Below are 27,744 nucleotides of genomic sequence, written 5' to 3'. Positions count from 1 at the left end.
TGTGGGATCACGACCTGTGCCGAAGGCAGACACTTAACCGACTGAGCCACCCAGGGGCCCCATTCTTTTACATTTTTAATCTCAGACTCTTGAAGATGGGGAAATGGTCCCTGAAATAGTGCAAACACAGAGGCAGATACCCCAAACCATTGCAGCCGTTGACGGGTCTGGCTGCCTTTCCCTACTGCCGCCACATAAGCAGTCTTTGTAAAACCCAATTTCGCCCTTGTCAGAACCACCTCTTAAAACCTCTCTATGGCTTTCTCCTCGCCCCCAAATAAAGATAGTAATTACCATTTACTGAGCCCTGCCCAAGGACCAAGCATTTTGTGCTCATCACCTCCTTGAATTCTCACAGCAACTTGGAGTAGGTCATTTTAATCCCCATTTTGTAGATGAGGAAACAGGCTTAAAGCCCGAGTCTCCTCCTCACAGGAGCCGTGCTACCACACCCAACACTTCTGCCCGCACCTTCCTCTCCAGCCCCATTGCCCTTTGATACTCCACCACCCTGAATTTCTTCTAGTTCCTCCGATCCTCCATGCTGTCTCTTGCCTTGAAGCTTTTGCCGGAAAGCTGTCATCCTGGCCAGAAATATTCTTTCTCCCATCCCTTCGTTGGGCTGCCTCTACTTCAGATCTCTGGGGGCTTTCCCCAGCCCCTTCCCACTCTGTCCCTACCACTGCCTGGTAGGCACCCCTCTTAGATGCTTCCTAAGCCCGTGCACTCCCCATCATCCAAACTGCCTGCTCACTCCCAGGATCCCCCGTCCCTGGGAGCTTCAGGAAAGCGAGGTCTTGTTTGCCGTCCCCAGCCCCCTGCACATCCCTGGCACACACGTGCTCGGTCACCACTTATTCAACAGATCAACGTATCCTGGCTTGCCTGAGCACCATGGGACACAAAATAGCCAGTCCTCTGAAAGGTCATGGGCAGGTAGGGGAGACAGACACATGGGTCAGGAAGTGAGAGGGGGCAGACTGGCAAGTTTTAGGATACAGGTAGAAGTGCTGTGGGGATAGAAAAGACAGATTTATTTTTTTAAGAAATGTAAAAGTTGCAGAAAAGAGCAAAGAACAACAAAATAAGCAGCCATATTTCCACCATCCAGAATTAACAAGGGTTAGTATTTTTCAAATTGCTTCCAGTCAAGTTTTTTGTTTTGTTTTTTGTTTTTTTAAAGATTTTATTTATTTATTTGACAGAGAGAGAGAGACCGCCAGCGAGAGAGGGAACACCAGCAGGGGGAGTGGGAGAGGAAGAAGCAGGCTCCCAGTGGAGGAGCCTGATGTGGGGCTCGATCCCAGAACGTCGGGATCACGCCCTGAGCCGAAGGCAGACGCCCAACGACTGAGCCACCCAAGTGGCCCGCTTCCAGTCAAGTTTAAAAGAAATAAAACATTACAGATATCACCCAAGTCCCAACAGGTGATCAGTGCCTGCTACATTCCTGCTCCACTCCCTGGAGACAGCCACTATCAGAAGGTTAGTACTTGTCCCCTCAGTGCCCTACCCCCTCTCTATCTGTCTCTGTATCTCTCTCCATAAGCAACTTTCAATATTATTTTTATATTGTTTTGTTTTGTTTGGTAAGCTCTATGCCCAGTGTGGGGCTTGAACTCATGACCCCGAAGTCGAGTCACATGCTCTACCAACAGGCACCCCTGTACTGGTTTTAAGACACATTTGTTCAGCATCATGATCAGACTATTATATTTAGCAATCAACGATATGGGTGCAAAAAAAAAATCTGTATTAAGACTCTTTATTGAAATGCTTCAACTTTATACAGAACAGAAACCCAAAAACCCTATTATACAATTAGTCACAAAGCCACAAATACACTCCTTGTGTTTTTTGCCCATACACATGAATATTGTCTAAAACTTGTCTTCTTTGTAGCAGTTAGGTTCTGCCACCACGGTGTTTGGCTTAGTTCACAAATAAATCTATCGTATCTTCCCTGTGACTTCTCTGGCTCTCCTCTCTTGCTAAGCCTTATTTCCTGGCGGTAATTGAAACCTTCTGCCACCACCACAGCTACTGCCAGAACCACCATAGCCACCTTTGTTTTGTGGTTTGGCAGAGTATTGGCCTCCAGCACCATAGGGCCCAGAGCTGCTGCCTCCAAAGTGTTTTCCTTTCACGGGCCCAGAATTCGAAGATTGATTTTTGTAATTGCCAAAATCATCATAGCTTCTGCCACTTCCATAGTGGCTTCCATTATTACCAAATCCATTACAGCCACCCCCACTGCCGCCATATGCAACCACCACTATGGCTGCCACCAGAGTCACCTCAACCACTAAGTACTCCATGACCAAAGTTGTCATTCCCATCAAAACCACTTCCATGACCACCACCAAAGTTTCCAGAGTCACTTCAACCTCTTTGGCTGGACAAAGCAGTAGCCCTCTCTTGCTAGAGAGGGCTTCCCTCACTTCACAGTTGTGGCCATTCATAGGATGGTATTTCTGAATGACAGCTTGTCTAGGAAGTCACAGTCATCAAAGGTCACAAAAGCAAAGACTCTCTTCCTGCCACTGCCTCAGTCGGCCATGACTTCAGTGACTTCAATTTCCCCATAGTGTTCAAAATAATCTCTTAAGTGACGTTCTTCATCGTCTTCTTTAATGTCACCAACAAAAAGTCTTTTTCACAGGTAAGTGGGCACCAGGTCTTTGAGAATCTTCTCTTCGGTTCCACGACTCTCCAATCCACCCACCCTTAAAGCACTTAGTGTTGGGATCTCTCGTTACTACAAAGCCCGTGAGCATTCTGGGTTGCTCAGAATGGGTCCTCAGACTCATCAGTTGTTTCGAAGCTCCCACAAAGAGCTCTGCAGCTGCTCAGAATCTTTGGGAGACTGACTTAGACGTGCCAGCAAGAGGAGAAACTTGAACAAATTTACTTGCTGGCATCCACAGGCAAAAAGGATATGTATTTTGGTTTTATTGTTTTTAGTTTTTATTTTTAAGTAGGTTCCACAACCAGCATGGAGCCCAGCGCAGGGCCCGAAATCACAACCCTGAGATCAAGACCTGAACTGCGATCAAGAGTCTGACACTTAACTGACTGAGCTACCCAGGCGCCCTTGTATTTTGTTTTTAAAGTGCACCAGTCGTCTACTGAGTATGTATCATTTAGCATCTTGGTTATTTTCAACTGACATTTTATTTTTGAGACCTACTGAGGTTGACATACATAGATATGGGTCATTGCTTTCCCTTGCTATAGGGTAGACCATCGTAGAAGCATAATTGGAGAATTTCTGCACCAGTAGGGATTCAGAGAGATGGTGCAGTCTACTGGAGGAGAGCAGGAATGGTCTGAGTCCTCTGCTTCAGGAAGGCAATGGCCACACTGGGTTCTTTTGGAAAAGGACTTTCCAGTTAAAGAGTATGAATGTACACACATCATTAGAACAAAGATGTCAAAGTCTTGGTATCTCTTCTTGGCCTTGGAAGAAAAAGAACTTTCAAAGTAAGAGACTACCTTCTCATTTAGCAAATTGCCCCATTTCCCTGTGATGCTCCAGTGGGGTGTGGTAAAATAAGTGATACATCTATCGAGTCCAAAACTCAGAGGGAACTTTCTTTTAAAGAACTGCCCATCTCGGAATGTTAATAAGATTTTAGGCAAGATTACGACTGAAATAAAAATGAGCAAGATCCAAGTTATACATTTTGAAAGAACTCCTTTGGAAAGAAAAATCGTAGAAATGATATATAAAGTTTACTAGATTACGTTCTATGTATAAACTCTAAATTAGGCAAGCGTTCCTAGTGTGTATTAGTGAGCTATGGTTGCAATATTGCTGCGTAACAAACCACCCTAAATTCAAGGGAGAGCAACAGTGAGCATTTACTATCCTGCTCTTGGATCTATATAGGCCAGCTGTGGTTTGGCTGGTCTAGAGTGGGCTCCATTCAGTGGCAGTGTTTCAGACTTCAGGTCAGCTGGGTTTGGCTGTAGTTTAGATTCTAGTCTGGTCCAAGTATCTCTCACACTCCTTGCACCAATAGCTCCCCAGGGCAAGAGAGCCAAGCCAAGCCACATAAGCACATTGAAGGCCTCTGCTCTCCTCACATCTCCGTTGACCAAAGCAAGTCATATGGCCAACCTCAATATCAACAGAGCAGGGGAAAATATTCTACCCATAGTGGGAAGAATCACAAAGCCACAAGGGAAAGAACATGAATGGAATACGGGGAGGTATGAAGAACTGGAACAAAAGGGTAATAATTCAACCTACTATAGAGTGTAAATAAGAAAAGAAAATTGGTAACAATTATGGACAGAAAGAGCCAGAAACTTGCTCCACCTGAGAAGTAATCTTAAGAACAGCAAAAAAAAAAAAAAAAAAAAAAAAAAAAAAAAAAAAATCTGCTTTGCCAAACAACTTTTTGCCAGTATTTTTGGCCCCAGCTTCAAAGTCACAAAAATGAAAATCTCAGCAGGGACGCTTGGAATTTCTTCCCAGGATTGCATGCTGCAAATCCCTCAGATGTTAAAGGTCCCACAACAATGTAACAAAGCTTGTGTTTGGTAAATGGGGTTAAATGCCTTTGGCATTCCTCACATCCCCCTCCACCTCAGCTCCGGATTCAGTTACCAGCAACAGAGTTCAATTGTTACCCTTCAGAACCCACACTGTCCCAGGATTCTTTGGAAGGCACAGGATTCATAAAAAGTCATCCTGGAAAATTATTGGACAATCTGGGTGTAGTAGACCAGACATTTCACTTGTTGACCCCGAGAACCTTAGAAAGTCACATGACCTCTTTTTAAAAATTTTTTTTAATTTTTAAGTTTTTATTATGTTAGTCACCATACAGTACATCCTTAGTTTTTGATGTAGTGTTCCATGCACATGACCTCTTCAAAATGAAAGACTTGCGCAAGAACAATCTACCCACAGCCACTCTTGCTCCCCCCAATCCGACTCTACACAACAGCCAGAATGAGATTTTTTTTTCTTAATGCATCAAGGAAAGGGTTTATTCCACAGGCAGCTGAATGAGGGGACAGAAGGCTGGCTCAAATCTGGCCGGAATGAGATTTGTTTTTTATAAAGAATGGAATCTTTTTTTTTAATCTTTGTTTTTATTATTATTATTTTTTATTTATTTTTTAAGTGATCTCTATGCCTGACTTGGGGCTCGAACTCACAACCCTACGATCAAGAGACTGAGCCAGGGGCCTCTGGAATGAGATTCTTTTTTTTAAAAGATTTTATTTATTTATTTAATTGTCAGAGAGAGAGAGAGCAAGCAGGGGGAGGCTCCCTGCTGAGCAAGGAGCCCGATGTGGGACTTGATCCCAGGACCCTGGGATCATGACCTGAGCTGAAGACAGACACTTAACCGGCCGAGCCACCCAGGCATCCAGGAATGAGATGTTTTTTAATAAAACATTTTGATTTTGAGATAATTGTAGATTTGCATGCACGTTCTGTAAGAAATAATACAGAGTAAGCCAGTTTCCCTCAATGGTAACATCTTGCAAAACTATGCAATATGACAACAGTATTGACACTGATGCAGTCAAGATAATAGTACATTTCTGCTATGGTCTGAATGTGTCCCCCAAAACTCATATGTTGAAGTACTAATCCCTAAAGATGATGGTATTAGGAGGTGGGGCTTTGGGGATCTGCTTAAATTATGAGGGTGGAGCCCTCATGAATGGCATTAGTGCCTAAAGAGGCTCCAGAGAGCTCCCTAGCCCCTCCCACCATGTAAGGACACAACCAGAAGTCTGAAACCCAGAAGATGCCTTCACTTGACCTTGACCAAGCTGGAATCTTGATCTTGGATTTACCAGCATCCAGAACTGTAGAAAATAAATTTCTATTGTTTATAAAATTACCCAGTCTGGGGGTGCCTGGGTGGCTCAGATGGTTAAGCGTCTGCCTTCAGCTCAGGGCGTGATCCTGGTGTTCTGGGATCGAGCCCCGCATCGGACTCCTCCATTGGGAGCCTGCTTCTTCCTCTCCCACTCCCGCTGCTTGTGTTCCCTCTCTCGCTGGCTGTCTCTCTGTGTCAAATAAATAAATAAAATCTTAAAAAAAAAAAAGATACAGTACATTTCTTTCAGATTGGGTCATTCTATCATTCTATCTTCAAGTTCACTATTGCCTCTGTCCCTCCATTCTGCTGCTGAGCCCATGCACTGAGTTGTTTTGTTTTGTTTTAAATTTCTGTTAGTGTATTTTTTGGTTCTAAAATGTTCACTTGGTTCTTCTTTCTTAAAGATTTATTTATTTGAGAAAGAGACAGTGTGCACGCACATGCAAGAGGGGGGCAGGGTGGAAAGAGGGAGAAAGAATCCCAAGCAGACTCCCCACTGAGTGTGGAGCCTGATGTGACCCCAACATCATGACCTGAGCCAAAATCAGGCGTCAGATGCTCAACCAGCTGGGCCACCCAGGCAACCCTGGTTCTTCTCTTCGCTGGGACTTTCTATTTCATTGTGAAGACTTACTACTTTCTTCATTTGTTTTAAATGTGTTTGTAGTTATTCACCGAAACATTTTTATGATCACTTTTAAAATGTTTTAATCTTTGTCAGGTAATTCTAACATCTCTGCCATTTAGTGTTGGTATATGCTGATCGGTTTTTGTTTTGTTTTTGTTTATTATTATTATTATTATTTTTAATCTTATTTGATTTTTTCATTGAAACGTTGACATTTTGGGCATGACGAGACCCTGGATCTTACGGAAAACTTCTGTTTTAGTTAATTTCTGGTGATACCACTGCAACAGGGGAAGTGGTGGTGCTGTCTCATTACTGCCACTTAAAGGGGAAGGCCAGGTTTTCCATTCACCAGCCTCTCTCACTACCTGAGGGCGTCCTCCTCACTAGTACTGGGTTGGGGTGGGAGTTCTGGCTCCCCATGAGGACTCTGTTGACGCCTCCCTACCTGGGAGGGGTAAGAGTGCCTCATTACTGCCCCCATGTGGCCTCCATTGATACCACGGAGTTGGGGGGGCGGGGTGGCCTTGTTATTGGGGGTCAATGGTTGAGAGTTCTGACTCTTCACTAAATCTCCTCTGACACCAGCCCCGTGGGAAGGGGGAGGGTGCCTTGATCTTGCCAGGTAGGTGAAAGTCAGCCTCCCCACATGGTCCCCATGGTACTGTGGGGGTGAAGAAGGTGAGCTTGGTTACCTCCTGTGGGGAGGTATCTCAGTGGGGAGTTGGAGGGGCTTCATTACGGTCTGCCGAAGATGGAAGTCTAGGCTCCCCATTCAGCCTCTGATGGTGGGGGTGTAGTCACAGTTTTATCTACGGTCTTTGGCTGGAGTAGAATGGCTATTGTCCATTCTTTTCTTTTTTTTTTATAATTGTATTTTTTAAATTATATTATGTTAGTCACCATACAGTACATCCCTGGTTTTTGATTTAAAGTTCAATGATTCATTAGTTGTGCATAACACCCAGTGCACCATGCAATACGTGCCCTCCTTACTACCCATCACCCGGCTATCCCATTCCTCCACCCCCCTCCCCTCTGAAGCCCTCAGTTTGTTTCTCAGAGTCCATACGGACTCTGTCCATTCTTTTCTGAAAGGTTCCCCCTTTCCTGGTCCTTTGGCTAGAGACCACAGGCTTTTGTTGTGGCTTTTTTTTTTTTTTTTTTTTTTTTGTCTGTGCCCACTAGCATTTTCTAGTTGCCCACATTTCCAGCTCCAAGACTGGGGTATATGAGGTGAGAAGAAACCCCAGGTAATTCACCACTATGTTGTTACCTGTACCCTGAGTTACCTAGTCAGTCTGCCTCTTTCTACCTTTCAGAGTCTTTTTGTATTTTATATATATGCCCAGATCTGGTTTGAAGCACTGTCCTGGGGGGCAGGGATCAATACAGGTGGACAGGGTGGGCTGCTCCTTGGGTGCCTGCTGCAGTGGCGGGGGGGGGGGGAGGGGGTATCCAGGGAAGCCTTCTTGATCCAACTGTCCTGGGTCTCTGAAGAAGCTGTCCTTGAATGAACAAAGGGGCATCAGCCTCTCCACTCCTTTCCTTGGCCTCAGGGCCTGTTGCAGTTCTGGGTGGTGTTGGGAGACCTTGAAGAAAGACTGCTTGGAAGACCGCGGCAGAAATGGGATAAATTCCTTGTGTTCAATAGACTAATACCCAAAAGCATGGCGCCTTCTTTTATTTATTTACTAATTTTTCAGTTGTTTTTTTTTTTTTTTTTTTAATTGTGTGAGAACAAGAGAAAGCAGGAGCAGGGGTGGGGGACAGGGTAGAGGGAGAAGAGGAAGAAGCAGGCTCCCCATAAGCAGGGAGTCTGACTCGGGGCTCGATCCCAGGACTCCAGGATCATGACCTGAGCCAAAGGCAGACGCTTAACTCACTGAGTCACACAGCCACCCCTCTTTTTTTTTTTTTTTTAAAGATTTTCTTTATTTATTTGTGTGTGTGTGTGAGACAGAGAGAGAGCACAGGTGTCAGTCAGAGGGAGAAGCAGGCTCCCTGCTGAGCAGAGAGCTCAATGCAGGACTCGATCCCAGGGTCCTGGGATCATGACATGAGCCGAAGGCAGATGCTTGTCCGACTGAGCCACCCAGGCACCCTGTCTTTCTTTTTTTTTTTTTTTTTTTTAATATTTATTTACTTATTTGAGAGAGAGGGAGTGGGTGGGGGGATGGGTAGGGGGAGAGAATCTTCAAGCAGACTCCCTGCTGAGCGCAGAGCCCCACGTGGGGCTCTGTCCCACAACCCATGAGATCAGGACCCGAGCTAAAACCAAGAGTCAGATGCCCAACAGACTGAGCGACCCAGGTGCCCCCAGCATGGGGCTGAGAGGGCAGTTGCTTCACCTTTCCCAGCACTTGGGCCCGGGTTTAGGATCCCTTGATTCTGCACAAACTGCTTTGAATCTTTCATTCTACAAGTGTTTGTTCAGCGCCTCCCATGTCCCATGCTTTGTAGCAGGCGCTAGGGACTTAATGAGCAAACAGAGGTATGGATTTTGTCTTCTGGGGGAAGGAGACAGAGCTGAGTGGTAATTTTTAAATTGTAACAGGTAGATAAACAATGACAAAGTGATGAGTGCTGGGGAGGAAAATACAGAGAGTTGATAAAGGCTCTCACAAGCTGCCAAGTCACTGTTTTTATTGAGTGTTGAGCGTCATGTCAAAACAGTTTGCTCATAGAGTTAGTTGTACTTGGGTTATTCAAACACACTTAACATTGATTTTGGGTTCTTCCTCACAAATAACAATTGATATGATTTCAGTCAAGGGGTGGCTGGTGGCTCAATTGGTTAAGTGTCTGCCTTTGGCTTGGGTCATGATCCCAGGGTCCTGGGATCGAGCCCCAAGTTGGGCTCCCTGTTTGTGGAGAGCCTGCTTCTTCCTCTCCCTCTGCTGCTCCCCCTGCTTGTGTTCTCTCTCTGTCTCTGTCAAATGAATAAATAAAATCTTTTAAAAAAAATTTCAATCTAAAAATCCTCTGCTTTATCCCCCCAAAAATCTACTGAACTCAAATTATATATGCTGATTCCCCTTGTTGATTTAACTTAATTTTTCTTCCCCCCACCCTGTGTGCCAAATAAATAAATAAAATCTTTAAAAATTTTTTTAAAAAAGGGGGCACCTGGGTGGCTCAGTCAGTTAAACATGTACTTTTGGCTCAGGTCATGATCTTGCGGTCCTGGGATCGAGCCCCACATCAGGCTCCCTGCTCAGTGGGGAGCCTGCTTCGCCCTCCCCCTCTCCCTCTGCTGCTCCCCCTGCTTGTGCTCTCTCTCTGTCAAAGAAATAAACAAGATTAAAAAAAAAAAAGTGCTTTAAAAAAAATAAAAATAGGGGCTCCTGGATGGTACAGCGGTTTTGCGTCTGCCTTCGGCTCAGGGCGTGATCCCGGTGTTACGGGATTGAGCCCCACGTCAGGCTCCTCTGCTGTGAGCCTGCTTCTTCCTCTCCCACTCCCCCTGCTTGTGTTCTCTCTCTCGCTGGCTGTCTCTATCTCTGTCGAATAAATAAATAAAATCTTAAAAAAAATAAATAAAAATAAAAAAATAAAAATAAAGTCTAGAAAGAAAGAAAGAAAGAAAAAGAAAGAAAGAAAAAAGAAAGAAAGAAAGAAAGAAAGAAAGAAAGAAAGAAAGAAAGAAAGAAAGAAAGAAAGAAAGAAAGAAAGAAAGAAAGAAGAAAAAGAAAATTCAATCTCAGGGATTGCAGATTCATTCTTAAATCCTAGGCCAACTCTGCCCCCTAGTGGTAGCAGGGAAATTTCAGAAGAACTGAATGCACAGTAGCTGTTGGACAATTCACACCTACCAGGTACCTTGAAATTATCTTATGTGGTTTCATCCTCACAATCCCATGCACTTAGTGATATTCAATGTCCAGATAAATCACCGAGACTCAGGGTGCTTAAGGCATTTAACCAGAGTCACATGACTAGTTGGACGGTTGGTTTCCAGCTGTGGCCCAGCACTATGGAGAACCCCGTTTTTCTGGATTTCCCATTGTTGAGATGGTCGAGTTTGGAGACAGAGCAGCACTTTTGGAGAGTTTTGCAATGTCAGCATCTTTCATGCTGTCTGCATTTATTTAGAGCCAGGCCCTGTGCTTAGGGCTGTGATGCGGACCGTCTCTAAATGCAACTTAAGTGAACGTGAGTCTTCTCAGGAGGTTGCATTTTCGAGCTAGAGAAGAGGTTTGACTTGGCTGCCTCATTCACATCTCTTTGGAATCTCATCTGCTCACACACTGTCAGCCTCTCTGAAAGAAAGGCACGGGGCGCCTCACCCCTCCCGGATATAGGAGCGGGTGCCTTTCCTTGCTGAAGGAGCGCCAGTGAAGGCAAGCGCTGATGGACGGGGAGCATGTTTTAAAGTTTACTAAAACCATCCCGTTATCCATTTCTTTCTTTCTTTCTTTTCCTTAAGCTTGGAAAAGAGCAGGCTCTGTCCCACCCACCAGCATCACAGTAGAGATGATGCTTTCAGGGGTTATCAGTCGCAACGGGAAGGGCTAGAATTTGGTTACTGTTGTCCAAGAGTCCCCTAGAAGCTACCTCAGAGGTAATTCTTTCACGTTGACCGCATCATGCAAACTGCATGTCCCTGCTTCAGGTAAATAAGCTGCCGCCACCCATCAGGTGTTCCTCTGCACCCAGTACATGAACCCAGCTTTTCCTGGGCCAGTGAAGATGGCCATGAGCCTGCAGTGAACTTGGCCCCACTGACTACACTACCTACCTGCCCATTTAGGTTAGCAATGCAGCTTTGAAAGAACTGCAAGGATGTTCTCTAGGAGGCCAGGAGCTGGAAGAGAGGCCCTGGGCACCTGCCTGCCCTCCTATAGTCCCCTTTTCCTGTTTGTAGCTCATGTTTGTTTCTCATGCCGTGTCTTCCTTGTTCTCCCTACGTCTCTCCCTCTCTCTCCCATGCCCTACCCCTCTCCCTTCTCCCCATTAAAGACACACAATCTAGAACTTATTCGTTATTTGAAAATTTTATGGAACAGGATCCCAAATCAGGCCCATATTGCCTTAAAATCATAGAACTTCATAGCTGGAAGGAGGCCCTAAAGATTTTATATGTAAAGATTTTACACACACACGTATATATTCTTATGTGTGTGTGTGTGTTTTCTTAAAATATAAGAGGTTATATATTGGTGCCTTTTAATTTTGTTGTTGTTGCTACTCACTCTTGAAAAGTTTTGTAATGGTGACTCTCATCTGAAAAAATTGTGCTAAGATTTCTTTTTTTTAAGTTTATTTATTTATTTATTTATTTATTTATTTATAGTAATCCCCTACACCCAATGTGGGGCTCAAACTCACAGTTCCAAGATCAAGCGTCACATGTTCTGCTGTCTGAGCCAGGCAGGCATCTCTCCTCCTTTCTGTACTACTGGGAACAGGTGCGACAGTACATACACCGGAAGGAAAAGTCTTCATGTTCCTCACCTATACATCGAGTCTGAGCTCTGACAGGGTCGCTCCAGAAATGGTCTCTGGGAGAGAAAAGTAGAAGACAATTTGTTTTCCCCCTAAAACTTGTTTGGCTCTGGGACCAATCAGGGAGAAACTGGAGTTTTCATGGAGCAAACTTCTTCAGCCAAGCTTAATTCAGTAGTCTTTGTCTTTGTTTTTGGTTTTCCCAGATTTCTTTCATTTTATTGGTTAAATTATAATTTAACTACTGGAGAGCGAGCAGAACTTACATTTCTCATTTGAGAAGTTTTGACAAATGTATACACCTGTGCAACCGCCCAGATATTTCTATCACCCAGGAAGGTTCCCTCATGCATCTTTCCAGGATAGCAGCTGTTCACTATTCCATCCCTATAGATTAGTTTTTTTTTTTAATTTTATTTATTTATTTGACAGAGAGAGACAGCCAGCGAGAGAGGGAACACAAGCAGGGGGAGTGGGAGAGGAAGAAGCAGGCTCATAGCGGAGGAGCCTGATGTGGGGCTCGATCCCATAACGCCAGGATCACGCCCTGAGCCGAAGGCAGACGCTCAACTGCTGTGCCACCCAGGCGCCCCTATAAATTAGTTTTGCCTGTTCTTGAATTTTGTGTCATTGCAGTCAGACAATATTACTCTATGGTATGTGGCTTATTTTGCTCAATGTAATATTTTTGTAATGGACGTTTGGATTGTTTCTAGTTTGGGAGCCTTATGATTATAGCTGCTATATGCTCTCTTGTAAAAACGAAACAAAATCTAGTGAAATAAAGATGTATTACAGTATCAACACAAAGGGCAAAAATGGGGTAGATGGAATTTTAAATGTTCTAAGATGTTTGCATTGACTAAGAATGAATAAAAGTACTAACATACTTTTTACCATACTTTTGGTTGTGAAAAGTCAAGGTGGAGAGATTTGTTAGGTCCGTGGGTTGGGAGCCTCAATATTGTTACTCATCAAATTGATCTCTGAATTCAGCGCAAGCACAGTAGAGCCCTCCACAGGCTTTTTGTTGTTGAAATTGACAAACTGATTCTAACACCTTTAGGGAAGTGAGAAGAATCTATAAAAGCCAGGGGCGCCTGGGTGGCACAGCGGTTAAGCGTCTGCCTTCGGCTCAGGGCGTGATCCCGGCGTTACGGGATCGAGCCCCACATCAGGCTCCTCCGCTATGAGCCTGCTTCTTCCTCTCCCACTCCCCCTGCTTGTGTTCCCTCTCTTGCTGGCTGTCTCTATCTCTGTCGAATAAATAAATAAAATCTTAAAAAAAAAAGAATCTATAAAAGCCAAAACAGGGGTACCCAGCTGGCTCAGTCAGTAAAGCATGTGAGTCTTGATCTCAGGGTTGTGAGCTCAAGCCCCGTGTCGGGCAGAGAGGTTACTTAAAAAAAAAAAAAGATTTACAATAAAGCGACAGTCATGGGTGGAACAAATGGAGATCGCTGGAATCCAGAAATAGACCCACATATGTATGGTCAGTTGATTTTGTTGAAGATGCCAAAGCAATTCAATGGGGAAAGGAAAGTCTTTTCAGTATTAGTGCTGGAAAAATTGGATGAGTTTATGGAAAAATGAATCAGGAGATTAATAATGTTCAACTTAAACCATAAAGAGAAATCACATCATATACATTAGAATGGCTAAAATTCACGTTGGCGAAAACGAGGAGCAACTAGAACTCACACATTGATGGTAGGAATGTAGGTTGATACAATCACTCTGGAGAACTTTTAGGCAAGTTCTTATAAAATTAAACACCTATCTACCTTACAGTGCAGGAATTCCAGCCCCAAGAAAGATGAAAACTTCTGCTCACAAAGATACGTGTGCAAGTGAGTTTACGGCAGTCTTACTCATAATAACTCCAAACCAGAATTCAAATGCCTATCAACAGGAGACGGGACAAACTGTGGTGTGCTTCTATCATGGAATATTACTTGGTAGTGAAAATGACAGAACTACTGCAACACCATGCTTGAATCTCAAAAACATTATTCTAGGGGCACCTGGGTGGCTCAGTTGGTGGAATACCTGCCTTTGCACATTGCTGCGTCTTGTTTTTAATTTAGTCTGACAATATTTATCTTTCAGTTGGAGTTTTTAGTCCATCAATTAAATTATCAATACATTTGGATTTAAATAGACTCTCTAACATGTATTTTCTATTTGACCAAATGTTCTATATTACAGACACACTGTGAATACAAGGACCACAGAGTCTGCAGACATACTGATGGAAAAAGACGTACTATGCAAACACCAGACAAAAAGCAGAAAGCATAGCATAGCTGTATTAATATCAGATATGGTTAGACTTCAAGACAAATAGCATTACTAGAGACAAATAGGGACACTGATAATGGTTTAAAAAAAAAAGGCAGGGGCACTTGGGTGGCGCAGTCATTAAGCGTCTGCCTTTGGCTCAGGGCGTGATCCCGGCATTCTGGGATGGAGCCCCACATCAGGCTCCGCCGCCAGAGCCTGCTTCTTCCTCTCCCACTCCCCCTGCTTGTGTTCCCTCTCTCACTGGCTGTCTCTCTCTGTCAAATAAGTAAATAAAATCTTTAAACAACAACAAAAAAAGGCAAATCCAGCAGGAAAACATAACAATCTAGAATTTATATAAACATTGAAATAATGTTAAATAATAGAACTACAAGGAAAAATAGACAAGTCTGTGTTAAAGTTGGAGATAGGAACATATCTCTCTCAACTGATAGAACAAGTAAACAAAAATTAGGTTATAGAAGATCTGAAAACCTAATTAATCCATTTAACCTAATTGAAATATATTTTAAAAATTAAGCGGGGGCACCTGGGTGGCCCAATTGGTTGAGTGGCTGACTCTTCATTTCGGCTCCAGTCCTGGTCTTGGGGTCATGGGATCAAGCCCCCAGCTGGGCTCTGCTTTCAGCAGGGAGTTTGCTTGTCCCCCCCCCAAGCTCCTCCCCCTGCTCATGCACTCTCTCTCTCTCTTTCTCTCTCTCTCAATCTAAAATAAATAAATAAATAAATAAATAAATAAATAAATAAAATCTTAAAAAAACATTAACCATATTTGAGCCACAACGCAGATCTCAACAAATACAAAGGATTGAAATTCCAAGTGAGTTCTCTGAACACAGTGGAGTTGTGTTAAATATCAACTGCAAACAAAAATAAAACTAGATAAACCCAAATTCTTTTTAAATTAAGCAATACACGCCGCGCCTGGGCGTGGCTCAGTTGGCTGGGCTTCTGCCTTCAGCTCAGGTCATGATCTCGGGGTCCTGGGATCGAGCCCCGCATCGGGCTCCCTGCTCAGTGGGGAGCCTGCTTCGTCCTCTCCCTCTGTCTCCTCCACCCTCCACCCTCCACGCTGCTCTTTCTCTCTCTCGCTCAAAAAAGTGGATAAAATCTTAAAATTAATTAAGTAATACACGGTTATCTTAAGGGTCAAAGAAGAAATCACCAAGTACTTTAGTTATATTTTTAAGATTTTATTTTTACGTGATCTCTATACCCAATGTGGGGCTGCAACTCACGACCCTGAGATCAAGAGTTGCATGCTCCACGGATTGAGCTAGCCAGGCTCCCCCACGATGTACTTTAATACATTGAGATGAATACATGTAGACTTGTTGAATCACTGTGTGTACTCCTGAAACTAACGCAATGTGTGACCCATTCTTCAATAAAAAAATAATGATTTTTTAAAAAGTATTTTGGGGGCGCCTGACTGGCTCAGTGGGTGGAGCATGTGATTCTTGCTCTCAGGGTTGTAAGTTCAAGCCCCACATTGGGTGTAGAGATTACTTAAAAATAAAATCTTAAAAAAAAAACTATTTTGAACTGAGTAATATTGAAAGCATGGTAGCTCAAAATAGAAGGCATAGCTAAGCCTCTACTTAGAAATAAGTAATAGGGGCGCCTGGGTGGCACAGCGGTTAAGCGTCTGCCTTCGGCTCAGGGCGTGATCCCGGCGTTCCGGAATCGAGCCCCACATCAGGCTCCTCCACTATGAGCCTGCTTCTTCCTCTCCCACTCCCCCTGCTTGTGTTCCCTCTCTCGCTGGCTGTCTCTATCTCTGTCGAATAAATAAATAAAATCTTTAAAAAAAGAGAGAAAGAAAGAAGTAATAGTCTAAAATGTGTATATTAGAGAAGAATGCTGAAAAACAAATGCTCTAAGTATTCTCAGAAATTTAGAAAAGGACAACACATTGAACTCAAAGAAAGTAGAAAAAATTAATACAGCTAAGTAGGTACTAATAAAATAAGAAAAACAAATGTATAATACAACAAATAATCAAAGTTAAAATGTGTCCTTTGAAAAAAATAATAGCACTAATAAACCTCTAATAAGACTGACCAAGAGGAGAAGAAAAAGAGAGACTTCATAAATTCACCAATGTCAGGAAAGAACATGAGTACATCACTAAAAATCCTATAGATATGAGAAAGAATATAAAAGAATGTTAGGGGACCCCCTGGGTGGCTCAGTAGGTTAAGCATCTGCCTTCGGCTCAGGTCATGATCCTGGAGTCCAGGGATCAAGCCGCACATCGGGCTCCCTGCTCAGCAGGGAGTCTGCTTCTCCCTCTCTCTCTGGCCCTCCCCCCTGTTCATGCTCTCTCTCTTTCTCTCTCTCTTACTCACTCACTCTCTCTCTCTCTCAAATAAATACATAGTCTTAAAAAAAAAAGAATGTTAGGAACACGTTTGTGCCAATTAACTGAAATTTTAGATAAAATGAACAAATTCCTAGAAGAAAAGATGATTTACCAAACTAACACAAGAATAGAAAACCTGAACAAACACCATGTCTATTAAACTTTTTTTTAAAGATTTTATTTTTAAGTACTCTCTATACCCAACGTGGGGCTCAAATTCACAATCCCAAGATCAAGAGTTGCATGCTCCACTGACTGAGCCAGCCAGGTGCCCCATGTCTACCAAATGTATTCCATTGGTGATTGAATGTCCCTCCATGTATGTTGCTTTGCTGATGAATTCTTCCAAATTTTAAGGACGATGTATCACCATTCTTATACTTTCCAGAGAATTGAAAAAGAGAAGGGCACATTGGCTTATGATAATAAAAACCTGACAAGAGCATAAGAAAGAAAGAAAGAAAGAAAGAAAGAAAGAAAGAAAGAAAGAAAGAAAGAAAAGAGGGAGGGAGGAAGGAAGGAAGGGAGAAAGGAGGAAGAAAGAAAGGAAAGAGAGAGAGAGAGAGAGAGAGAGAGAGAAAATAATAGTCCATTCTCTCTTGCAACGTAGAAGCAAAAAAACTAAACAAAATATTAGCAGATCGAGGGGCGCCTGGGTGGCGCAGTCGTTAAGCGTCTGCCTTTGGCTCAGGGCGTTATCCCGGCGTTCTGGGATCGAGCCCCACATTAGGCTCCTCCGCTATGAGCCTGCTTCTTCCTCTCCCAATCCCCCTGCTTGTGTTCCCTCTCTCGCTCGCTGTCTCTATCTCTGTCAAATAAATAAATAAAATCTTTTAAAAAAATAAAAAAAAGAAATGAAAAGACAACTTACAGAATGGGAGAAAGTATTTGCAAATCATATATCTGATAAAGGAATTATATTAGAATATGTAAGGAACTCTTACAACTTAATAATAAAAGGCAACCCAATTTAAAAATGGAAAAGGATCCGAATAGACGTTTCTTCAAGGGAGGTATGCAAATAGCTAATAAACACATGAAAAGATGCTAAACATCATTAGTCATCAGAGAAATGCAAACAAAACCATAATGAGATACCGCTTCATACCCATTAGGATGGATGTAATAATAATAATTTTAAAAAGACAGAAAATAACAAGTGTTGACAAGGTATGGAGAAATCCAAACCCTCACGTACTGCTGGTGGGAATCTAACTCTCATACACTGTTGGTGGAATGTAAAATGGTACAGCCATCTTGGGAAACAATCCCGCAGTTCCTCAAACAATTAACAATTGAGTTAACATACAAGCCAGCTATTCCACTCCTAGATATATACGCAAGGGAAATGAAAATATTTGTTCATACAATAAATTATATATGAATGTTTATAGCACCATTATTCATAATCACCAAAAGGTAGAAATGACCCAAACGTCCATCAACTGTGAATGGACAGACAAATGCGGTATATCCATACAATGGATTATTGTTTGGCAATGAAAAGAAATGAAGTATTGATAGATGTTACAACATGGTTGAACCTTGAAAACATTATGCTAAGTGAAAGAAGCCAGTTACAAAAGTCCACATATTAGGGGCGCCTGGGTGGCACAGTCGTTAAGCATCTGCCTTCGGCTCAGGGCATGATCCCGATGTTCTGGGATCGAGCCCCACATCAGGCTCCTCCGCGAGGAGCCTGTTTCTTCCTCTCCCACTCCCCCTGCTTGTGTTCTCTCTCGCTGGCTGTCCCTGTCAAATAAATAAATAAAATATTTTTTTAAAAAAGTCTACATATTAGGGGTGCCTAGGTGGCTCAGTCGGTTAAGCGTTTGACTTCAGTTCAGGTCGTGATCTCCGGGTCCTGGGATCCAGTCCTGCATCAGCCTCCCTGCTCGGTGGGGAGTCTGCTTCTCCCTCTCCCTCTGCCCCTCCCCCTGCTTGTGCTCTCTCTGTCTCTCTCTCAAATATATATATAAAATCTTTTTAAAAAGTCTACATATTATTTGATTCCATTCACAGGAAAATCCAGAATAGGGAAGCCTGTGGAGACAGAAAGTAGATTACTCATTGCTTAGGGCTGGGGAGGTGGAAATGGGGAACAAAGGAGTGATAGCTAAAGGGTGTGGGGTTTCTTTTTGGGGTGATGAAATGTAATTCATTATGGTGATGGTTGCACAATCCCTGTAGATATACTAAAAACCATTGAGTTGTACACTTAAAATGGTTGAATTGTATGGTATGTGAATTATATCTCAATATATTTGTTTTAAAAAATAAAAGAAAATCAATGTAATTCACCACATTAACAGAATTTGGGAGGAAAAAAGCCAACAATACACGCTCATCTTAACCGATGCCAAAATGTACATTTGTATACCCTCACTTATGATAAAAACTTTACCCATAGTAGCAATAGAAGGGAAGACTTTCAATCAGAAAAATATCTATTACAAACACGTACCCCAAACATCACATTAGATACAAGCTCAGATATAAATATCAAGTATATTTCTGTATTCCAGTAATAAATAGAAATACAAGATTTTAAACAGCTTTATTGAGATATAGTTCACATACCATATAATTCACCCATTTTATTATTTTTTAAAGGAGGCTCCACGGTATGGAGCCCAATGTGGGGCTTGAACTCAGAATCCTGAGATCAAGACCAGGCGCCCCCAAATTCACCCATTTTAAGTTGACACTTCAGTGGTTTTTAGTATATTCATAGATATGTTTATCGTCAACACAGTCAGTTTTAGAACATTTTCATCAACCCCTCAAAAATCTCATACCCTGGGGCAACTGGGTGGCTCCGTTGGTTAAGCCACTGCCTTTGGCTCAGGTCATGATCCTGGTGTCCTGGGATCAAGTCCTGCGTGGGGCTTGCTGCTCAGGGGGGAGTCTGCTTCTCCCTCTGACCCTCTCCCCTCTCAGGCTCTCTGTTACTCTCTCTCTCAAATAAATAATCTTTTTTTTTTTTTAACCTCGTATCCTTAGTTATCCCTCATCCCCTCATTCCCTCTTCCCCAGCCCTAGGCATTTACTATCTGTTTTCTGTCTCTGTAGATTTCTCTGTTCTGGATATTTCTTATGAATAGAATAATACAATATGTGGTCTTTTTTAAAAAGATTTTATTTATTTATTTGAGAGAGAGAGAATGAGAGAGAGGGGGAGAGACAGAACACGAGAGGGAGTAGTGTTAGAGGGAGAAGCAGACTCCCCCCTGAGCAGGGAGCCCGATGGAGGACTTGATCCATGAACTCCAGGATCGTGACCTGAGCCAAAGGCAGTCGCTTAACCAATGGAACCATCCAGGCGCCCCACAATATGTGGTCTTTTGAGAGTGGGTTCTTTCACTTAGCATAATGTTTTCAAGGTTCACCAATGTTGTAACATGTATCGGTCCACACAGGTTTTTGTGTAGACATACATTTTAATTTCTCTTGGGTATATTCCTACAAGTGGAAGTGCTGGGACATCTGGTGGTAACTCTATGGTTAATTGTTGAGGGACTGCCAGATTGTTTTCTAAAGAAACTGCATCTTTTCACATTCCCACCAACAGTATGAAGGTTGTGATTTCTCCACACATATTCTTCTCAACATTTCTTATCAACTGACTTTTAACTTTTTATTTATTTTTTAAGATTTTATTTATTTATTTGAGAGAGCACAAGCCATGGGGGAGAGGGGAGGCAGAGGGAGAGCGAGAAGACTCCCCGCTGAGCAGGGAGCCAAACTCAGGGCTCAACCCTAGGACCTTGAGATTATGACCTGAGCCAAAGTCAGATGCCCAACCAACTGAGCCATGCGGGTGCCCCTCAACTGACTTTTTTTCAAAAATTGTGATAAAGTATATGTAACATTTTTAAATGTATAATTCAGTGACATCAAGTATATTCACAATGTTAGACAATTGCCACTATTTCCAGAACTTTTTCATCGTCCCGAACAGAAACTTTGTACCTATCAACTCCCCAGTCTCCCCTCCTCCCAGCTTCTGGTAACCTCTATTCTACTTTCTATTTATAAATTTGCCATTCTAGGTACTTCATGTGGCATCATACAATATTTGTCCTTTTGTGCCTGGCTAATTTACTTACCATAATGTTTTTAAAGTTTATACATGTTGTAGCATGTATCGATACTTCACCCCTTTTTAAAACTGAATAATATTCTGTTATATGGATATATCACATTTTATTTATTCATTCATCTATAAATCCACTTTTTGGCTATTGTGAATACTGCTGCTATAAACATTGGTGTACATGTATCTGAGTCACTGTTTTCTTTTTTTTTAAAAAGATTTTATTTATTTATTTGACACAGAGACAGCCAGTGAGAGAGACAGCCAGTGAGAGAGAGACAAGCAGGGGGAGTGGGAGAGGAAAAAGCAGGCTCCCAGCAGAGGAGCCTGATGTGGGGCTCGATCCCAGGACTCTGGGATCACGCCCTGAGCCGAAGGCAGATGCTTAAGGACTGAGCCACCCAGGCGCCCCTGAGTCCCTGCTTTCAGTTCTTTCGAGCGTATACGTAGGAGTGAAATTGCTGGATCATATCATAGTTCTGTGTTTAACTTTTTGAGGAATTACCAAATTGTTTTCCATAGTGGCTGTACCATTTTACCTTACACTAGCAATGCACAAGGATTCTAGGTTTTCCACATCCTTACCAACCCTTGTTATTTTCCATTTAAAAATAATTTATAATCATTCTAATGGATGTGAAGTTGGTATCTCATTGTGATTTTGATGTGCATTTCCCTAATGACTAGTGATGTCGAGCATCTTATTAGCCATTTGTATGATTTTTTTTGGAGAAACGACTGCTCATTTTTTGTCCATATTTTGATTGGGTTGCTTGTTTTAGAAGTTTCAGAATTTTAGAAGTTCTTCATATATTCTGGATATTAGATGCTTATCAGAGATATAGGATTTACAAATATTTTCTCGATTTCTGTGGATTGTCTTTGAATTCTCTTGATACTGTCCTTTGGTGTACGAAAGTTTTAATTTTGATGTTCAATTGATATTATTTTGTTGTCTTTGCGTTTTGGTGTTACACTCAAAAAATTACTGCTGAATCCAAAGTCATGATGGTTTCCTTTATATTTCTTTTAAGAGTTTTATAGTTTGGGGCTCTTGGGTGGCTCAGTCGGTTAAGTGTCTACCTTGGGCTCAGGTCACGATCCCAGAGCCCCACCCCCACCTCCCTGCTCAGCAGGGAGTCTGCTTCTCCCTCTCCCTCTGCCCTTCCCTCCCTCTCGCGCTCTCTCTCAAATAAATAAATATAATCTTAAAAAAAAAAGAGTTTTATAGTTTTAATTCTTAAGTTTAGGTCTTTGATTCATTTTGAGTTACTTTTCGTATGTGGTGTAAGGAAAGGGTCCACTTCATCCTTTTGCATGTGGATATTTCAGTTTTCCAAAATGCACTTTAATTTGAAATAACCCCGCCCCCGCCTTTTGAGTTATTAGTCACAGTTGAATAGTAAACCAATTCTATACATTCCTCCCCCCCTCATATTTTAAAGGCCCATAGAAGGAGGTGTCTTCCCTCCAACAGGAAACCTGATGCCTGTTAGGCTCTCTGGGGGAGTTGGTTGTGCACTATTTGGGCTTAAAGAACCACACAGAAATAACTGCAGGCACCAGGCAATATATCCTCTTGTGTCAAATGTCTGGTGAAGACAACTGTGATTAGCAGACTGGGGAGGGAAAAGTGGAGCTATATTTCTCCAATTTGGGAAAGTAAGAACGAGATATGCTCAGAGCGGAGCCTCGCACTTAGGGAGCGCGGAGTAAATGGTAGATGAGCGGTGGATTCTCTTAGCTTCTCCGTCTGTAAATAAGGGAATTGGCTAAGCTGATACATTCTCAGATCTTGGGTGAATCATTTTCCAGGCGCATGAGGAAACGCACGCCAGTAGAAAGAAAGAGGACTGGCGACACTGCACCCAGATTCCGATGCAACACAACAAAAACCTACCCAACCCGGTTCTGTAGGTGCCCGAAGAGCCGGGCTGATGGGGCGGGGAGCCCCCCATGGGGAGGAGCTTAGCCGTCTCCGCCCACAGCCCACAGCGTTCCTCATTGGTTCCGTGAGCGCTATGCTCGTAACGTCACACGCATGCGCCACAATTGTGGAAAGGGGGCGTGGCCCGCCAAGAAGGAGGAGATAAGATGGCGGCGTCCGTGGGGCGGCGGTACCTGAGGTTGCTGTGCGGGGTCGCGCCGTGGCGGAGCAGGTATAGCTTCCTGGGGAGGCTGTCTCGGGGTGGGAGGCGGCCTGGGCCGAGCCGGAGTGTCAGGAGGGAGAAAACGTTTCTCTTTTGCGGGCTCCCTGAGGAGGGGTCGGGTAAAGACAGCCATCCACCTTCACGTAGAGCTCGGGGGCAGGTGCGACTGCCGGCGCGTAGGGAGGTCCGGATTTATTTAGGGTCTGTCCTAAGCGCTCTCGCTTTGCGCTTTCTAGCTAGGTGGAAGTGCAGAAGGGACCAAACAAAACAAAACAAAAACACCCCACAAAAAAACCCAAACAAACGAAACAGATGGAATAGGCTGCGTGCCCTCCGCTAGAGTCGAGGCTGGTCTGGACTCCAGTTTTCGAGTTTTGTGTTCTTGGAGGAGCAGTAAGATGTGGGAAGAGCTTTGGACTGGAAGTCGTCGGGGGCTTTCATTTCGGGTTCTTGGTCTTTGAAGCGAAGAGGTTGGATTTGGTAATCTAGAATAGTCTATAAGGAATTAGGATCTTTGTTACTGTGGGGACTGACTTCCAAGTTTTAGGTTCTTAGAATTGGAAGAGATCTGAGGGATCATCTAAATCTAGCTGGTTTTGGAATTGGCGAAATTGAGGCCTTGAGAGCGGGAGGGACCTGCTCAGTTTCACCCAGCCAGTTAGTGGCAGAACCAGGACCCCGACCAGCCTACCTCTCTCTCTCATGCATGGACCTTCCCCCCAGACTGCCCACCATGAGGGCATTTATTATTCAGAAATAGCTTGGGAGCGTTTGGACTCCCGGAAAATGGATTAAAATGTTGGTAGCTATGACTCAGTTGGCTGCTTGGTGTCATTTCAAAGAGCGAGGGTGTGAGAGTCTCACGGTGATTTTTGTTTTTTCCGGCAGGGTTAATTTTGTCAGCGTTAACCAAAACTTGCTCTGTGACCAGAGGTGGTGACCTGTCATTGTAATTTGGGGAAGTAAAAGGACACTGGATTTGGGCTGAGAGGGAACAGAAACTGGCCTTACCATGAACGCTTTACTCTCCTATCATTGACTATTCAGAAATGGTGTAGTTCTCTCAAGAGGGGGCTCTGCAATGTGGATTAACTGTTGGGATTTGGACTGGAGGGTCTCTGATTTTGTATTAATACCAGCTGTGCTGTTTATGAGTCTGCCATGAATTCAGCTAAACTGTGTCATGAGTTAGACTAAAAAATGACACTCTTAAGATATTTTTTTAAAATGATGATGTGGAGGATGTACTCAACATAGTTACAAAAGGGGTTGGAGGTGGGGAGTCATACTTTAGTATCAATGGAGATAAATGAGACTGGATTTAGGTGTAGTGGTTGGAAGGAATGAGGATTTGGGCACAATAAGAACTTTTAATTTTCAAAGGTATATATTGATAACACAAAAACCAAAAAGACAGCATTTGCTTAAGTTTTAAGTAAAGCATGTGTGTGAGACATATAGATGAAAGCCTCGTATTGCAGGGGAATTTTTTTTCAGTAACTGGGCAATGTGTGGCAGGTGATAGAACAAAGAGAAAGCAACATCTTGGGTGATAATTAATGGCCATGTTTCTCAAACTGGTTTGATAAAATAATAGGGTGGATGTTTATTAGAAATTGAGATTCCTGGATATATCCCCACCTTGCTGCCAAATTCAGATTCAGTAGGTGTAGTTGCTTGGGGCTGCCAAGTGCCTCAGATGATTCTTAGGTTCAGGTAAGTATGGACTTAGTACCTAGGGAGTGGTTGCTTATGGAAGACTTTCATTCAGAAGTATTTATGATATTACTACTACTGCAGAACACAGTGCCAGGAACCATGGGGAAAGGGAGGGAAGAGAGGAATTAAAAGATACAGTATTTGAAATTAGCTCTGTGTTTAAAGAACTTTGCAGTTTAGTAGAAGAGAGAAAACACCAAACACTAATAAGAGAGGGAATGTGGAATAAGGCCTTCAGAAGGTCTGCCATGTCGTTTTTAGGAGAGCTTTCGTAACTTCAGAAAGCAGGAGAGATAGAAGGACTACAGTTAAAGCATCACCACCAGAGATGATGTTAAAGTATTTTATAACCATGGCAGTATGGGCACAGACCAGTCAGCATGAACATTGGTCATAGACAGTTGTTTTTTTTGTTTTGTTTTAAGTAATCTCTGCCCCCAGCATGGGGCACAAACTCGCAACTCTGAGGTCACAAGTCACATATTCCACTGACTGAGCCGGCCAGGTGCCCCTTAGTTGTAGCCAATTGATAGAGCCATCCCAGGGTGTGCCACCTGAATATAAACTCTGTTACTTTATTTATTTATTTATTTATTTATTTGTTTGTTTGTTTGTTTGTTTATTTTTAAAGATTTTACCCATCCATTTAAGAGAGAAAGAGAGAGACAGAGATAGAGCATGAGCGGGGAGGAGAGGGACAAGCAGGTTCCCTGCTGAGCAGGGAGCCCGATGCGGGGCTCCATCCCAGGACCCCAGGACCATGACCTGAGCTGAAGGCAGACGCTTAACCAACTGAACCAACCAGGAGCCCATAAACTCTGTTACTTTAAATAATAGTAATATGTAACCAGGTGCCAATTTTTCATGATTGTCTTAGGTAGTCTTAATGAGGTAGATCCTGTTTTTACAGGTGGAGAAATTGAGGCTTAGAATTAATTACATTTCTAAAGTCACACTGCTAGTGAGTGGCAGTGAGCCATACAGTCAGACTTGTGTGCTCACTCATGGACTTTAACCACCTGTTTGCAGGATGCGCACATGAGTCACCAGCTAGAAGAGACATCTGATTGAACTTATCTGTTCATCCCTTGGGGCTTAATCTCACCATTGAGATTGGAGTTCAATGAGAAGGTTGACAAACCCCTGTGTTCATCAAGGGATATGGAGAGTTGGGGCGCCTGGGTGGCTCAGATGGTTAAGTGTCTGCCTTCAGCTCAGGTCATGATCCCAGGGTCCTGCGATCAAGCCCCGCATCAGGCTCCTTGCTCATTGGGGAGCCTGCTTCTTCCTCTCCCTCTGCCTGCTGCTTCCCCCACTTGTGTTTTCTCGTGCGCGTGCTCTCTCTCTCTCTCTCTGTCAAATAAATAAATAAAATTTTTCAAAAGGATATGGACAGTAAATAGATGGAGATAGATAGATACACACACACACACATATATATGTATATGTATATATGTAATCTGTTCATTCCAGGTAGCAAGAAGTGCTATAAAAAAAACAAAGTAATTAAAAGGTTAGTGCTTGATAGGGGCAACTCTTGGGCATATGGTGGTCAGGAAAGCCAAACTCAGGAGGAAACCTTTTCACAGAGAACTGACTGATGAGGGAGTGAGTCACATAGAAGGGTGTGCCCAGTAGAACAAACAGCGAATGCAAGGTTGTGGAAAGAGGCAAAGGTGTGGTGGGTACTAGGAGTAGCAAGAGGAATGAGTAGGAAGGAGATGGAAGGCAGCAGGATATCTGAGAATCCAGCAAGGACCAAGTACATAGGTCTGGTTTTATTTTCTGTTTTGAAAAGATGACTTTGGCTGTTTTGCGGTGAATGGGATACAGAGGGCCAAGAGTGAAAACTGGAGATTGGAGAACAGGCCTTCACAGTCATCTGGTAGGAGAATCAGGTGTTTTGGGCTGGGGTGTGAGTAGTGGTGGCAATGAGAAATAGGCAGTGAGAAATAGGCAGAAGGTACACACACACACGCACACACACACACACACACACACACACACATTTTAAGTTTATTTTTTTTAGTAATCTCTACACTCAGCTTGGGTCTTGAACTCACGACCCTGAGAACAAGTTGCGTGCTCTTCCAGCTGAGCCAGCCAGGTGCCCCTAGGCAGATAAAGATATATTTTAAAGGAAGAGTCTTCCTGTCTCGCCAGTAAACTGAATATGGATAGTGAGAAAGAAGGGACTTCTGTAAGAATGAGTCTTAGGGTTTTGATTTGTGTAGCTGTGTGAAGGGTGATACCTTTTGCTGAGATGGTATATTATAGTAATGTTGCTATGGTAACAGGTAAACCCCAGGATCTCTGACTTAACACAGTAGGTTTATATCTCGATCTTGTAAAGTCCCAGGGGGTGCTCCTGATCAGTGGGGCCACAGTAATTTAGGGATGCTCCTGCTGTCTTTAGCACATGGCTTTCCAAGCTCTGCATTTTTGTCTGCAGCGAGCAGGCCGAGGGGAAAGCCTGGAGGTGGATGCCTGGAAACCTGAATGGTCTTCACATTGGTTAGAACGCAGTTCTGTGGTCACACCCTACTGCAGAGGAAGCTGGGAAACACCATGTTTTGGGTGCCCAGGAAGAAGAAGAAGTGGATTTGATAAACACCTGACTAGTCTCACTGCAGATGGACACCTCTGGGGGAAGGAGCAGGTTGAAGGGGAGTTAGGGAGGGAGGGTTAGGAGTTGTGTTTTGGACAAACACAGTTTGAGATGATGAAGAGTCGGGATGTTGAGTAGCCAGTTGAAAATAATGGATCTGGACATCTCTGGAGGAGCAGTGAGGGAATCATCGGTGTCTGGCTATTTAAAGACAGGTGACTGAGGGGATGGGTGAAATAGGTGATGGGGAGTAAGCCATACGTTTGTTGAGCAGAGTGATGTATGGAATTGTTGAATCACTATATTGAACACCTGAAACTAATATAATACTGTGTGTTAACTATATTGGAATTAAAATTAAAAAAAAAAAATAAAGGCGGGGGACTAGATGAGCAACTCTAGGAAGAGTGTAGATGGAAAAGAGATCTGAACCTTGGGCATGGCAACAGTTTGAAGTTAGGGAGAGACCAGAGAGGCAGGGGGAAAATCAGGATCCCGGAAGCCATGTGAGAGATGTGTTTCAGGAAGGAGAAAGTGTGAGGAGGTTAAGAGGTACAAACTTCTAGTTCTAAAA

At 43.2% G+C, this 27,744-nt stretch overlaps 1 protein-coding gene and 1 pseudogene across 2 annotated transcripts in view; one reads left to right on the top strand and one right to left on the bottom strand.

Moving 5' to 3' along the window:
- Positions 1–1,991: 1,991 nt before the first annotated feature.
- Positions 1,992–11,229, bottom strand: LOC123788249 (heterogeneous nuclear ribonucleoprotein A1 pseudogene; annotated as a pseudogene).
- An 11,517-nt stretch (positions 11,230–22,746) lies between these two features.
- Positions 22,747–27,744, top strand: part of PISD (phosphatidylserine decarboxylase) — a 41,396-nt gene continuing 36,398 nt past the window's right edge. The window contains exon 1 of one of the 2 annotated variants that reach the window (XM_045791410.2): positions 22,747–22,852. Coding sequence is in view for 1 of the 2 variants with exons in the window: in XM_045791409.2 (XP_045647365.2) it covers positions 22,788–22,852 (65 nt within the window). In the remaining variant the exon portion in view is untranslated. The remainder of the gene's footprint in view (positions 22,853–27,744) is intronic. The other variant, XM_045791409.2, reaches the window with a different exon arrangement.

This window comes from Ursus americanus, chromosome 30 (assembly GCF_024610735.1).
Source record: "Ursus americanus isolate L20-20 chromosome 30, mUrsAme1.1.p, whole genome shotgun sequence".
Classification (NCBI taxonomy): Eukaryota; Metazoa; Chordata; class Mammalia; order Carnivora; family Ursidae; genus Ursus; species Ursus americanus.
This window is presented reverse-complemented; position numbering and strand designations above follow the sequence as displayed.